Here is a 12,122-nt window from a genome sequence, read left to right on the forward strand (position 1 = left end):
CATAGCCCCCAAAATGATGAAAAGTGATACCTTTGGGGATGCCTGCGGCTCAGGTCTCTCTTCAAGCGGCATGTAGTGCCCCTAACCTGGAGAAACCAGCTCAGTTCATGATAAGCTGCGGCATTAGCCAGCCCCGTGCGCAAGGCCCTGCTGCGTGGTCTCTCGCTTGCAGATCTCTGAGGGCCTTGCGTCACCCACCCCACCACCCCAACCCCTGACCTTGCACACAGCATCCTCTTAAGAGAAATTCTGAATTAAAAAAATTTTTTAATACTTTTTTATTGATTTTTTAGGGGTGGGGGCAGAGAGAAGCATTGATGTGAGAGAGACATGGATCAGCTGCCTCCTGCACACCCCGCACTGGGAATCGAGCCCACAGCCCGGGCAGGTGCCCTGACTGGGAATGGAACCGGGACCTCTCAGTCCACGGGCAGTGCTCAGTCCACTGAACCACTCATGCCAGGCAAGAAACTCCGAATTTATAGATGCCATGCCAGCTGAATGGGTGACTCAGCTTTTTGAGGGATGGATGCCATGTTTGTCAAAAGTGTATTTATGGCCCTGGCTGGTTTGGCTCAGCGGTGAGAATGTTGGCCCTCGGACCAATAAGTCACGGGTTTGATTCCGGTCAAGGCCACGTACCTTGGTTGTGGTTTGTCCCCGGCCCTGGTCGGGTCGTGCGGGAGGCAACCAGTCGATGTGGCTCTATCACATCGATGTTTCTCTCTGTCTCGCTCTCTCCCTCCCTCCCACTCTATCTGATAATAAGAAAAATATCCTCAGGTGAGGAATAAAAAAATTTAAAAAGTGTATTTATGTACATGATCTTTGTTTGGTGGTTGGGGGGGGGCACTAGCTGAACTGTTTTGCTTTTCATGAAGGCTGAGGGACCATTTCTCAAACTTTGGTTTGGGGGCTGCAGAGTACAGACATACTGAGGTTTGTCACTGCTGCTGGCTTTGTGACCCCAAAGGAAATTCGGGTTAACCACAGCCAGGGGAAGTTCGAGTTAGCAACATGGAGGCAAACCTGACAGTTGATCCAGGACGGGGTGCAGCACGTGAGTGTCCTGAGCAGACCTAGGTCTGGGGTATTCTCTTTTGTTGACCTGACCTACAGAGAGAGGTTTTGGTCTGTTCCACCTCACCTCCCCCCCCCTTCCCTCTACGCAGGACGCCAGCAGTGAAACCCTAGATTCTCTCTCGGAACGACGGCCAAGGGGAAGTGTGCAGGCTCACCCTCCCAGGCGGGAACCCAGCATGCCACTCCATCTCTCAGCTGCCGAAAATACGGTCTTAATAACCCCCAGGTGAACCCGTCACCCTTCCCAGGAGGGGTGCATAAAAAAACAAATGGGTCACTATGGTCGATCTTATAGCTCCTCATGTCCTGCTCAGTCAGACCTCAAGGCCACAGGGACACCCTATGCATTTCTAGTACAGAACTGTGGTAGGCAGAATAATGGTGTCCCCAGTGGTGTCCCTTTCCTTATCCGTAGAACCTGCAAAATACGTTACCTTCCATGTCAAAAGAGACTTTGCCGATGTGATTGAGGATTTGGAGATGGGGGGCATGTCCTGGATTATTATCCAGATGGACCCAATGTCATCACAAGACTCTTTATAAAAAGGGAGGCTGGAGGGTCAAACTCGGTATCAGGTAATGTGACAACATCACCAAGCAAAAGGCTGGAGTGATGCATCGAAGGGGCCACCAGCCAAGCCATGCAGGTTGCTTCAGGAAGCTGGAAAAGCAAGGAAATGGATTGTCCCCTAGAGCCTCCAGAAGGAAGAAACTGCCCCACACCTTGGACTTCTGACCTCCAGAACTATAAGTGACATGTTTCTGTTGTAAGCCACTAAGTTCGTAGCAGTTTGTTACAGCAGCAACAGGAAACTCATACAGCTACCTCATTGTCCCCTTGAACGCCCTTGTCAGGCTGCGTGCCCGTGTTTAAAGACATGACTAATGAGCTTATTATGCATAGAAGCCTATAGCATAGACGGAAGGAATGTGTTCTCCACAAGCCCAACTACTTGGGTTCCGATCTTCCATAGGGGAACCAACTCCTCCTGGTTTCCCACACTTTCCCTGTCTTAGCATTGAAAGCCCCATGGGCCAGCAACCCCCTCAGTCTTTAGCGAACTGGGACAGTCCGTCACCCTGAGTCCTCGCTGCATCACTTATTTTGTTGTGTGACGAACAAGTTACTTAACTTTCTCTGTGTCTCTCAGTTTCCTCATCTGCAAAATGGAAATAATGACGGGGCTGTTGTGAGAACGAACTGGGTTAGTAGGTATACCTGGGCCTAGCCCATCGTCAGCGCTCAGTAAATGTTCGTGTTTATTATATGAGACCAGGCGTGGGACCGAAGTTCCTGGAGTGGCTTCATTAGGAAGGAAATACTGTTCTTGAATGTCTCAGGCCGTGGCTTGAGTCTTCAACATTTGTTTCTCTTTACCTTCTTCTGATCCCCAGGGAGCCCCTCCCTTCTCTCTGAGCCCATGAGGACTTGCTTCATGGGGGGCAGTGTGACACTCACCTGCCAGGTGTCTGGAGCCTACCCCTCTGCCAAGATCCTGTGGCTGAGGAACCTCACCCAGCCCGAGGTGGTCATCCAGCCCAACAGCCACTATCTCATCACGCACAATGGCCAGAGCTCCACCCTGACCATCCAAAACTGCTCCCAGGACCGGGACGAGGGCTACTACGTCTGCCGGGCTGAGAACCCTGTGGGGGTGAGGGAAGTGGACATCTGGCTGAGCGTGAAAGGTAAGTGCCCCAGATGAAGAGGCTTGAGAGCTCTTCAGAGGACCTGGCACCAGCCTGGGGACAGCTCGGTGCTTCCCTGCCTGAGGGTCACTGCCGTCTGGAGAAGGCATAGCTGCGTGCTTGTGGCTTGACAAGACGGATGGAAGAAATTAATGTCCAGTCCTAAATCTCTAATATTTGCATAGGGATAAAAACTACTTAATATCACCCTTGCCGGTTTGGCTTAGCAGTTAGAGCGTCAGCCTGCAGAGTGAAGGGTCACAGGTTCGATTTCCGGTCAAGGGTGCGAACCTGGGTTGCAGGTTTGATCCCCAGTCCCAGGCGGGGTCCTGTGGGAGGTAATCAAGTGATGTGTCTCTCTCACATCAACGTTTCTCTCTCTCTCTGTCCCTCTCCTTCCCTCTCACCCCCGATCCCTTCCTTCCACTTTATCTACAAAAAAAAAAAAAAAATCAGTGAAAAAATATCCTCATGTGAGGATTAACCAAAAAAATAAATAAATTTTAGAACATTGCTTAATATCTGTTATAGACCAAAGAATATCTATCTGTATATGAAAATTATATAAATATGAAATGTAAAAAATATATAATGTAAGTTGTGAAGCATAATGGCAAAATGAACACCCAAGAAATTACATCCTGCTTAAGATATAGAACAGTGCCAGAATTCTATATTACCTGTGGGTATGGTGGCCAGATTTAGAGAACAGTATCAAAATGAATAAAGTGAGATACCCACTTAAATTTGCATTTTGGAAAAACAAAGAAAACGTCTTTAAGTAGTATAAGTGTGTCCCAAATATTGCACAAGGCATACTTATTCTAAAAAAAAATCATTGGTTGTTTATTGAAATCCAGTTGTAACGGGGTATCCTGTCTTTTATCTTGTAAACCTACCTGTGGACCCCGTTTTAGTCTCATCTTGGCCCCCTAAAATAGATAACCACCATCCTGAATTTCATGTCCTTTTTAAGAAAAAAATTGTGCTCCATAAGGACACACATCTAAATAATATGCTGTTTGTTTTTGGTTTTGAGTTTTAAAAAGTGGCGGTTACCGTACAAATACAGCCTTTTGTGGCTGGCTTTTTTCACTCCACATTTTGCTTCTTTGCTTTATTCCTGCCAAAGTGCTTAATGACACTTTGTGCTTCTTGACCACTGTATACTGTATCCATTGAGTCACTGTTACACAGCTAAGGTACTGATTTTCCTGCCGATGGACGTGTGTGTCGTTTCTGATTTTTGTGGTGGTTTTGATGAACACACAGTGTTGCTATGGAAATAGTTTACCCAACTCCTGTGTGTACATAAACACCTGGCATATATTCCTCGAGGATACGTTATGAGGAGCAGAAATGAAGGGTAACCGAGTCATCTTACAAAGTGATGATGCCGCTTTCCATCTCTAACGGCGACGCTATGGACACCGCTGCTCCACCTTCTCACCAGCAGCCTTGTTCGGTTCTGCCCATCAAGCAAAGTGTAACCTCACTGTGGTTCTAACTTGCATTTCTCTGATTGCCCAGAAGGTTGAACATTACTTCAGATTTACTTGCTATTTGTATTTCTTCTGTGACGTTCCTATGTATTTGTGTCTTTTGGTATCTTACCCTGTCTTAGGAGCACGCGGGCTGTCTTTAGAAATCCGCACACGGATTCCCTGTTAGTTTTATGTTACCGGCATCTTCTTTCAGCTCCTTGTTTGTCTCTTTCACTTTCTTTCGGGGATCCTTTCATTAGCAAACATTCTTACTTTTAATGGAGTTGACGTTACGAATTTCTTCTTATGTCATTAGCAATTTTTGTCTTACCGATCCCTAACTGTCCCACCGTCACAATGGTAAGTGTTTTCACGCTTGCCTTTCACAATGAAATCTTTAATCCATCTAGAGCTGACTTTTGTGGATGGTTGTGAGGGTCAGGATCAAGGCGCCCCTGCCCCCGCCAATGCGGATGACCATTTATTCCAGCACCCTTTCTCAAATAGTTTCTCTTTTTGCTCGCTGATCGGTCATATATCAAGTTTCCTTTTATGTGTCGGCCTGTTATTGGATTCTCTGTTCTTTTCCATTGATCACTGTTTATCGTGACACCAGTAACTCACTCTGAATTTACTGTGACTTTGTGAACGGTCTTGATGTGTGGGAGACACAGAGATTTTAACTTTCCAGTGTTCTTGTACATCACATGCTTCACTTGGTTCCCACACACTCTCTGAGGTAGGGAGATAAGATACTGATCCCGCTTTCCAGAGGGGTCTTACGCCTTGTCCAACATCATGAAACCAGACGAGGCCAGGACCCAGGCGGGGGGGGGCGGGCATCGCTCTCCTAGCTGCGTGCCTGTCAGGTGGAAGAGTCAACAGTGTGTGTTGTCTTTGCAGAACCTTTAAACATCGTAGGAATCGTGGGGACCATCGTGAGCCTCCTTCTGCTGGGACTGGCCATTATCTCGGGCCTTATGTTGTATTACAGCCCTGTGTTCTGCTGGAAATGTAAGGACGTCTTGGGGTCTTCTTTCTTTCAGGCTTTCTGAAAGGGTGTGGTTGGGGGAAGGAGGCTCCCGTTATGCTCCCACTGAAGTCCCAGTCTGTAGGCTTCTTCATGGCCATAGTGAAGCCCCTAAGTATCATTCCAGAACACCCCGTCACCGCTCACGTGGGGCCAGTTTGCTCGTCCCTTCTTTGGTCGGTATTAGATTGATGAAAAACTGTTGTGAGGCTGAAGCGGATATGATTTGATATTAATTTTTTTTTTTTTCTCCTTTCTCCCTTTAGTAGGAAACACTATCAGGTGAGTGTTCCCCAGATTCAAGTCAAAAACCCATTTCCATGATCTGTCTTCACTGTTTTGTCTCCTTTCATAAGAACAATAATAGCAGCTACCGTTAAGGAGCAACCATTGCCCACACTGGGCTTCGTGAGGCATTGTTATAAACTCTTTCGTGAATTCTTCAGGGTGGAGGTGGCATCCCGTTTCCAAGAAGGGAGGCAGAGGCTCAGGGAAGCAATTTCTGCAGTCTCATCTAGGAAGTAAATGGTAGTGCTCACATTCAGACCTAGGTCCGACTGGTTCCAAAGTCTATGTTCTCTTTACAATGCTAGTCCTCGGGGTGGGGCGCCTTGCTGGGCTGTCACCGAGGCGTAGAGAAGCCCAGTTATTTATGCATTGACTTTACCTAGTTTTCTAAAGAGAGCTAAAAGGAAGAATTGAGTCATGGTCTTACAGCATGTGTAGGAAAACTAGTCTGAGCATGCCTGGAAGCCCCTCCCAAAAGGCAGCCTCAGTAGGGGCAAAGTTACTAAATGAACTTGAGTATTTTACTCCCCAGGGAGATTTTAGGTGGGAGCAAAGAAGGCTTCTCTTTGTTTCTCTTTACCCATTAATAACCGTGGGCTATTATTGTTCTGACATAGTGGCTCACAATGAGGGGATATTATTGTTTTGGGACCCTGTTCTCATGGGAACAGTGTTGCCTTTTCTGCAGTGTATTTGAGGAGCATTCTCCCTGGGAGTCTCATTCCCAGGTTTATTTCTCGGAGGTGGCAGTGAGGTGGAGTAGGAAGGGCTTCGGAATGAGCGGACCTGGTCCAGTCGCAGCTCTGCCCTGTGCGCGGAAAATCCCTGACCTCCTCTGAGCCTTTGTCCCATCTGCTTCCCAGAGGGAGGGTGTGAGGAGTCAATGAGAATGTGATGCTCCTGGGACTGTCACTGGCTTGTGGCAAGTGTTCTTTCCTTTAAAAAAAATGTACAGTCTGGCCCTGGCTGGTTTGGCTCAGAAGTTAGAGCATCAGCCCGCAGACTTAAAAGTCTCAGGTTTGATTCCCGGTCCAGGGCATGTGTCTGGGTTGCAGGTTTGATCCTGGCCCCGTTGGGGTCATGCTGGAGGCAACCAATTAATGTGTCTCTCTCACATGGATCTCTCTCTCTCTCTCCCTCCCTCCTTTCCACTCTATCTAAAAAAAAAAAAAAAAAGTACAGTCTGACTGGGTAGGCAAAACCAGCAATAAACTAAGAGCAATTCAGTGCTACACCTCTGGGCACGGACTCCAAATGCAGTGGTAGTTCAGGACTTCAGGGGGAAGGAGAGGACTCTATCCGGACCTTAAATTAGGAGGAAGAGGAGAAATTCCAGTTAGTGGAGCAGAAATAAGGGCATTTCAGGAAAGGCACAGTATTTGGGTACAGGCTGTGAGGGGGACTAAAATGTTAGGTGCCTGGGACAATGAGGTCACCTTCCCAAGGAGCAGGGGAAGAATGGCAAAACTCACCCAGAACGAGGTAGGATGACCTGTAGCAATCTGGCTGCATCTCTTTGAGAGGTGACAATCACACTGTCACCTTGTGACTTCACCAAGTTGAATGCAGGAAGAATTTTTTGTGGGATCAAAGGGGTGGCAAAGCAGCTAGTGTTTCCTATTCAGTGTGGGCTGAGGTTGGGGGGAAATGGGGCATCTCCCTGATTATTTCTCCCCCTTTGACAATTAGGGGACAAGACATGGGTGATGTCATGGTTTTGGTGGATGAGGAAGAGGAAGAGTTGGAGGAAGAAGAAGATGCTGCTGAAGAGGAGGAGGAAGAGGAGGAGGAGGAGGAGGAAGCCAACGAGAGGGAGGAGTTGCCGAAAGAAATACACAAGCACGGCCACATTCATAGGGTGACCGCGCTGGTGAATGGGAACATAGACTGGATGGCCAATGGGCTCCAGGCCCTGCAAGGTAAGTTCTTTTCCCTTAAAAGCACTCCTGCTACGTGGTGGTGAGCTTCCCAGTAGGAAACTTCTAAGTGGTTTTTAAAAGGCGGGAGAGGATAGTTAAAGTTTAATCTGGAACCTTAGCATCTCTTATCAACTACCAATGCAACAATGAAATTGGCAAACATTTACCGAGGGCCTGCTCTGGGAAAGGCCCGGTATCGACACTGTCGGAGAAGAGAAAAGACAGACCAGCAGTATCTGCAGGCAGGAAGCTTTGTGAGCCCGGTCAGAGCGAACAGACTCAAACGGTGGGGAAATGGAACAGGGGCAAGACTGAACCAATGCTTCGAGACAGCAGTAGGGGAGCAGCTGTAAGGAGGAATTTGATTAATGGCCCGATGAATATGTTTGAAAATGACGGGACCTCCGGAGAAAGACAAGAGCTTCGAGGGCTACCTTGGTCAGGAGCAGCTTAATGGAATAAGAGGGATAGGAGGCAAGTCTTTCGGGACAGTTGAGTTTGAACGAGCAAGGAGCTGGGCTCGTTCCAGGTGAGGGGAACGGCATGAGCCACGAGTCTGAAGGGTGGACGGGGTCAGGCTCGTCTAGAGGATTTTAAGTGGAAAGAGCAGGTGAAAAGGGGGCACACACCCTGCCTCACCTGCTCCTCCATGAACTCCGATTCCAAGGCTCGCCAGTAAAGGACTAGCAGTCAAGATGATGAAGACAGATGGAAACAGGGTCACCGCTATTGCAATCACTCAGAGTCCGGTCTCCTTTTCCCTCCTGCACAGATGACAGCAGTGAGCAGCAGAGTGATACCGTTCAAGAAGAAGACAGGCCAGTTTGAAGAAGAGAGCTGTCCTTCATTATCCTGTCTTAAGAGCTTGGGAAGCTACACTGAAGAGCTTTTCATTTTGCTTTGACTTGACTTGTACCCATTTGAGGGCTTCAGATGGTTTGAGGCTCTCAGCACACACACACACACACACACACACACACACACACACACTTCTGTCCGTTTTTAAAACCATTGGTTTAATTTGCTGTAACATTTCTTAAGGGTGTTTAAAAGCTCTGGGAATAGGCAGTGTGCGGGGGAAAAGTTGCACTTGGAGTCTGAGGGGCCCTTTTCATCGTGACTCCTGGCTGGATCCATGTTGACTAATGCTAATTTGGGGGAGCAGGAGTGGAGGGGGCACCTGGCCTCAGTGCCCTTTGCCACTGGTACAGGTCTGTAACCTGCTTACCTCAGCACACAAGGGTCTAGTAAGGGGTGACAGGGACACTTCCTTTATCACTGCCCAGGTGAGCCAAGGAACCAGGGAAATATCAACTCACTGGGAAAGGTGAGGAGTCAGCTACTGATGCAGTTCAGACGGAGGCAGCGTGGTTCAGGGTGTCAGAGTCGGAAACACCAGGCTTGAATCTGAGCCCTGCTTCTTACTTGTTTCATGGGCTCGGGCAGGTTGCTTTACCTCTCCCCGGGCCTCAATGTCCTCATCTATAGAACAGGTGAAATCACACCTACCTTCCAGGGGTGTAGTGGGGACTCTGGGATGTGCAAGTGCCTAGGAGGTGCTCAAGGGATGTTCGTTCTCGTCTCCTTTGCCTTCCCTGGCGAGAAAAGAAATGTCACCTCTACGCTGCAAGCCGCCGGAATGGTGTCAGACGAGGGCATTAGCAGCACTCTCCTGGTGATCTTGGCTTCTCTGGAAATAGAACTTTTTTCAAAAGAGGTGGGGGCCCATAAGAGAAAGTGCCTTTCATTAGAACCTCACATTTTGCAAAGCTTCATATTTATGCAGCAGCCTCTTATACACAATGTCAGCTTTCAGCCTTTCCCGTTCTTCCTTTCTCCTGCGACTTGGAGAGAAGGCTGGAGAAACGGTCTGTAAGGGAGAGTCTGGTGAGGTGTACTCCTTGAGCCGACCAGCTCATCCAGCCTTCGGTTTCTCGATCTCTGGAGTGGGAATGGGAAAACATGTTTCCTTCCTTTCTCTGAGGATGTTATGAGGATACACTGATCAATAATGCTAAGTTTCGAATGAAAATAACGTGTGATGGCCTTAAGCTGCTATTGCTTCCAGTAGAACCTGTACTAGGGTTCAGGTTAGAGATCTTTTCCCCCTGATTTCATTCAAATCTCTCCTCAATGTCAGGGGCCTTATAACGGTGCAAAGAGTGCGTGCTAAGCATAAAAATCTGACTTGAATTTGCATTCTTTAATATTGCACATTCTGCTCTGATGGGCAAGACCTAGAGCTTAGAGGAGAAAACTTCCCTTTTCCAGTAACAGGGACTGGGACTCCTAAAATGAGACACTGGTTATCTGCAGAGTTACCCTGCAGGTGTGTTTGGGGTTGGTCTGTTTTCTTGATGGAAGGGACTAAACTGAGCAAGTCACTAGAAGTGAGTCCTGTCCCCGGCTCAGAACACTGGGGAGCTCAGGAGCTGGCTGCAAATTTGTACCCCTCGGAAGAGCCGTGAACGGCAGTCTCATTGTTCGGTTGGGTCTTTTGCTGCGTGGTACCTTGTGTATGTAACCACTCTAACCAGTCTAAGTTAGTGTCACTTACAGAACAGGACACTTCGGTTGCTTCTAAAGTTACTGAACACTGAGCTAGTTTCTCCTTTAGAATCTTCGATGAATTGCATTCCTGAATCTGAGCGTCTACTATGCAGAGGCAACAATATTTTTTTTAAAAGAAAATAAACAACTGTCAGGGAAAATTCCCTAGCTGGGAACACAAGATCACTGAGGTGTTTCTGCAATTTCCTCTTCTCTTGCACACATACTTGATAGGTAGGAAATCTTCAAGGCAGAGTTTTTCCACTAGCAAATGGGAGCTTCAAGGTCTTGGTGCCAAACACTCTATAAACCCTTGAGTAGCTGAGCTGTGACTGCTGTCACTTGTATCTGAGCCCTGTGTGCACATTACTATGGCTGGGTCAGGTAAGAACCCAGGTACTGGGGTCTTCAAGTTTCAAGGATTTTTAAAGAAAGGGCTTTTTGGATGACCCATCCCCAAACCCATAAGCATATTGACAATGGGTTGCAGGCTTTGTGTGGCAAAGTCCAAGTTGTTACATTACGCTTTACCTACATTCTTATCTGAATGTATTGTGAACTCTGAGACTAGATCTCGTTATCAGAACCAGGAAGATAAGTATTTCAGGGCTATCACAACTGACATTTCTTTTTCTCTAAACCAGGCAGACGTTGGGGAAAGGGCTCCTGCAATCTTGTGGCTTTGGAAGTAGCTCTAATTCTCACAAGCACCTACAGGCCCTATTACTGCAGCAGGAACACACAATGGGGAATTTCCATAACCCATGCACTGAAACCTGGAAAATACTCCTTGCTGGGTAAAAGTGATGGTGATGCAATACGTGCCAACTGGTATTTCTCACCATGGGGCTGGCCAGGATCGGCTGCAAAGAAAAATAAGCAGATCCTCAGCATTATTTACAGTTGAATATTTGATGTGGGGAGGTGGGTTGGGACAATTCATTCTGAGGTTACAATGGAATTTTTTTTTTTTTTTTTTAAGATTAAGGAATAAAGTTATTTTTAAAGAAAAGCTTTGGTTTGCTTGAGAATTGATTCGTAAACTGAAAGATTTGGGGAAATGGGTTTACCTCCCCCAATGTTTTCCTAGCTTTCTCACTATCGGTTAACAATTGCCATTTTATTCTTTTCCATGGCTTGGAGATACTACTCACCCTCTGAGACACCCTGGCCTTTTTAAATCTCCCTGAGAAACTTGTTCTTCCATTTAAGAAAAAATGTTTCCTATTGATTTTAGAGAGAGGGGGGGATGGAGTGAGAGAGAAATATCGATGTGAGAGAGAAACATGAATTGGCTGCCTCCCCTCTGGCTGGACTGGAGATGGAACTGGCAACCTACCTATGTGCTCTGACCAGGAACTGAACACACCACCACCTTTGGTGTACAGAGGACACCACCTTTGGTGTACAGAGGACATTCTAACCCAGCCACACAGGCCAGGGCTGTTCTTCCATTTTTTTCTCCCCAAATTCGCCTCTTTTTGCTCAGAATGCTGGCCTCCTAAAGGGCTAGATGTCACCACAGAGAACACAGAACTGATAGACTGTTTCACAAGACAATTTATATCAGCCTTCTGGTCCTAGTCCCTGTTGGTGACTTTGGAGATTTCCACCGGACCCAACTAATTGTAGTCCCCACAGTGTCTCACCCCACCTCCCACTTGAGGTTGCCCAATTCCTTTCCCTTTTCCTGTTCTAGGCCTTTCCTCTTAGGTCACTTCTCCCTCCCACCCCCCTTTATTTTACTTCACTCCAAGCTCCCTGGCTCTTGAGCAAAGCTGTCCCATTTTAAACGTACTTCCTTTCTAACAAACCCACGTTCCTACCCTGACCTGTTTCCCGTGTTCTTTTCCACCCAGGGTCTCTATTTGAATGTGGTGTTTACTCCAAGCCTGTTTTCTGAGCCCCCCATTTGACCTCTGCCTGTTTTCACTTCTGTCCCCCCCTGTCGACGAGCACCTTTCAGGCCCCCTTTTGCCCCAACCCTCCAAGGTCACACCCACGTTGCCCCAGCTTCTCCATCCGGGACCCCCACCACTTTCGCCTGCCTCCTTTTCCCTGGCCCCTTGCTCGCCGCCC

At 47.6% G+C, this 12,122-nt stretch overlaps 1 protein-coding gene across 1 annotated transcript in view; it reads left to right on the forward strand.

Moving 5' to 3' along the window:
- Positions 1–10,991, forward strand: part of VSIG10 (V-set and immunoglobulin domain containing 10) — a 32,239-nt gene extending 21,248 nt beyond the window's left edge. The window contains exons 5-9 of the mRNA XM_036276583.1: positions 2,479–2,772; positions 5,160–5,270; positions 5,553–5,568; positions 7,264–7,493; positions 8,266–10,991. Of these exons, the coding sequence (XP_036132476.1) occupies positions 2,479–2,772; positions 5,160–5,270; positions 5,553–5,568; positions 7,264–7,493; positions 8,266–8,321 (707 nt within the window). The 3' untranslated portion in view covers positions 8,322–10,991. The remainder of the gene's footprint in view (positions 1–2,478; positions 2,773–5,159; positions 5,271–5,552; positions 5,569–7,263; positions 7,494–8,265) is intronic.
- Positions 10,992–12,122: the final 1,131 nt, after the last annotated feature.

Source organism: Molossus molossus, unplaced genomic scaffold (genome assembly GCF_014108415.1).
Source record: "Molossus molossus isolate mMolMol1 unplaced genomic scaffold, mMolMol1.p scaffold_m16_p_22, whole genome shotgun sequence".
In the NCBI taxonomy this organism is placed as follows: Eukaryota; Metazoa; Chordata; class Mammalia; order Chiroptera; family Molossidae; genus Molossus; species Molossus molossus.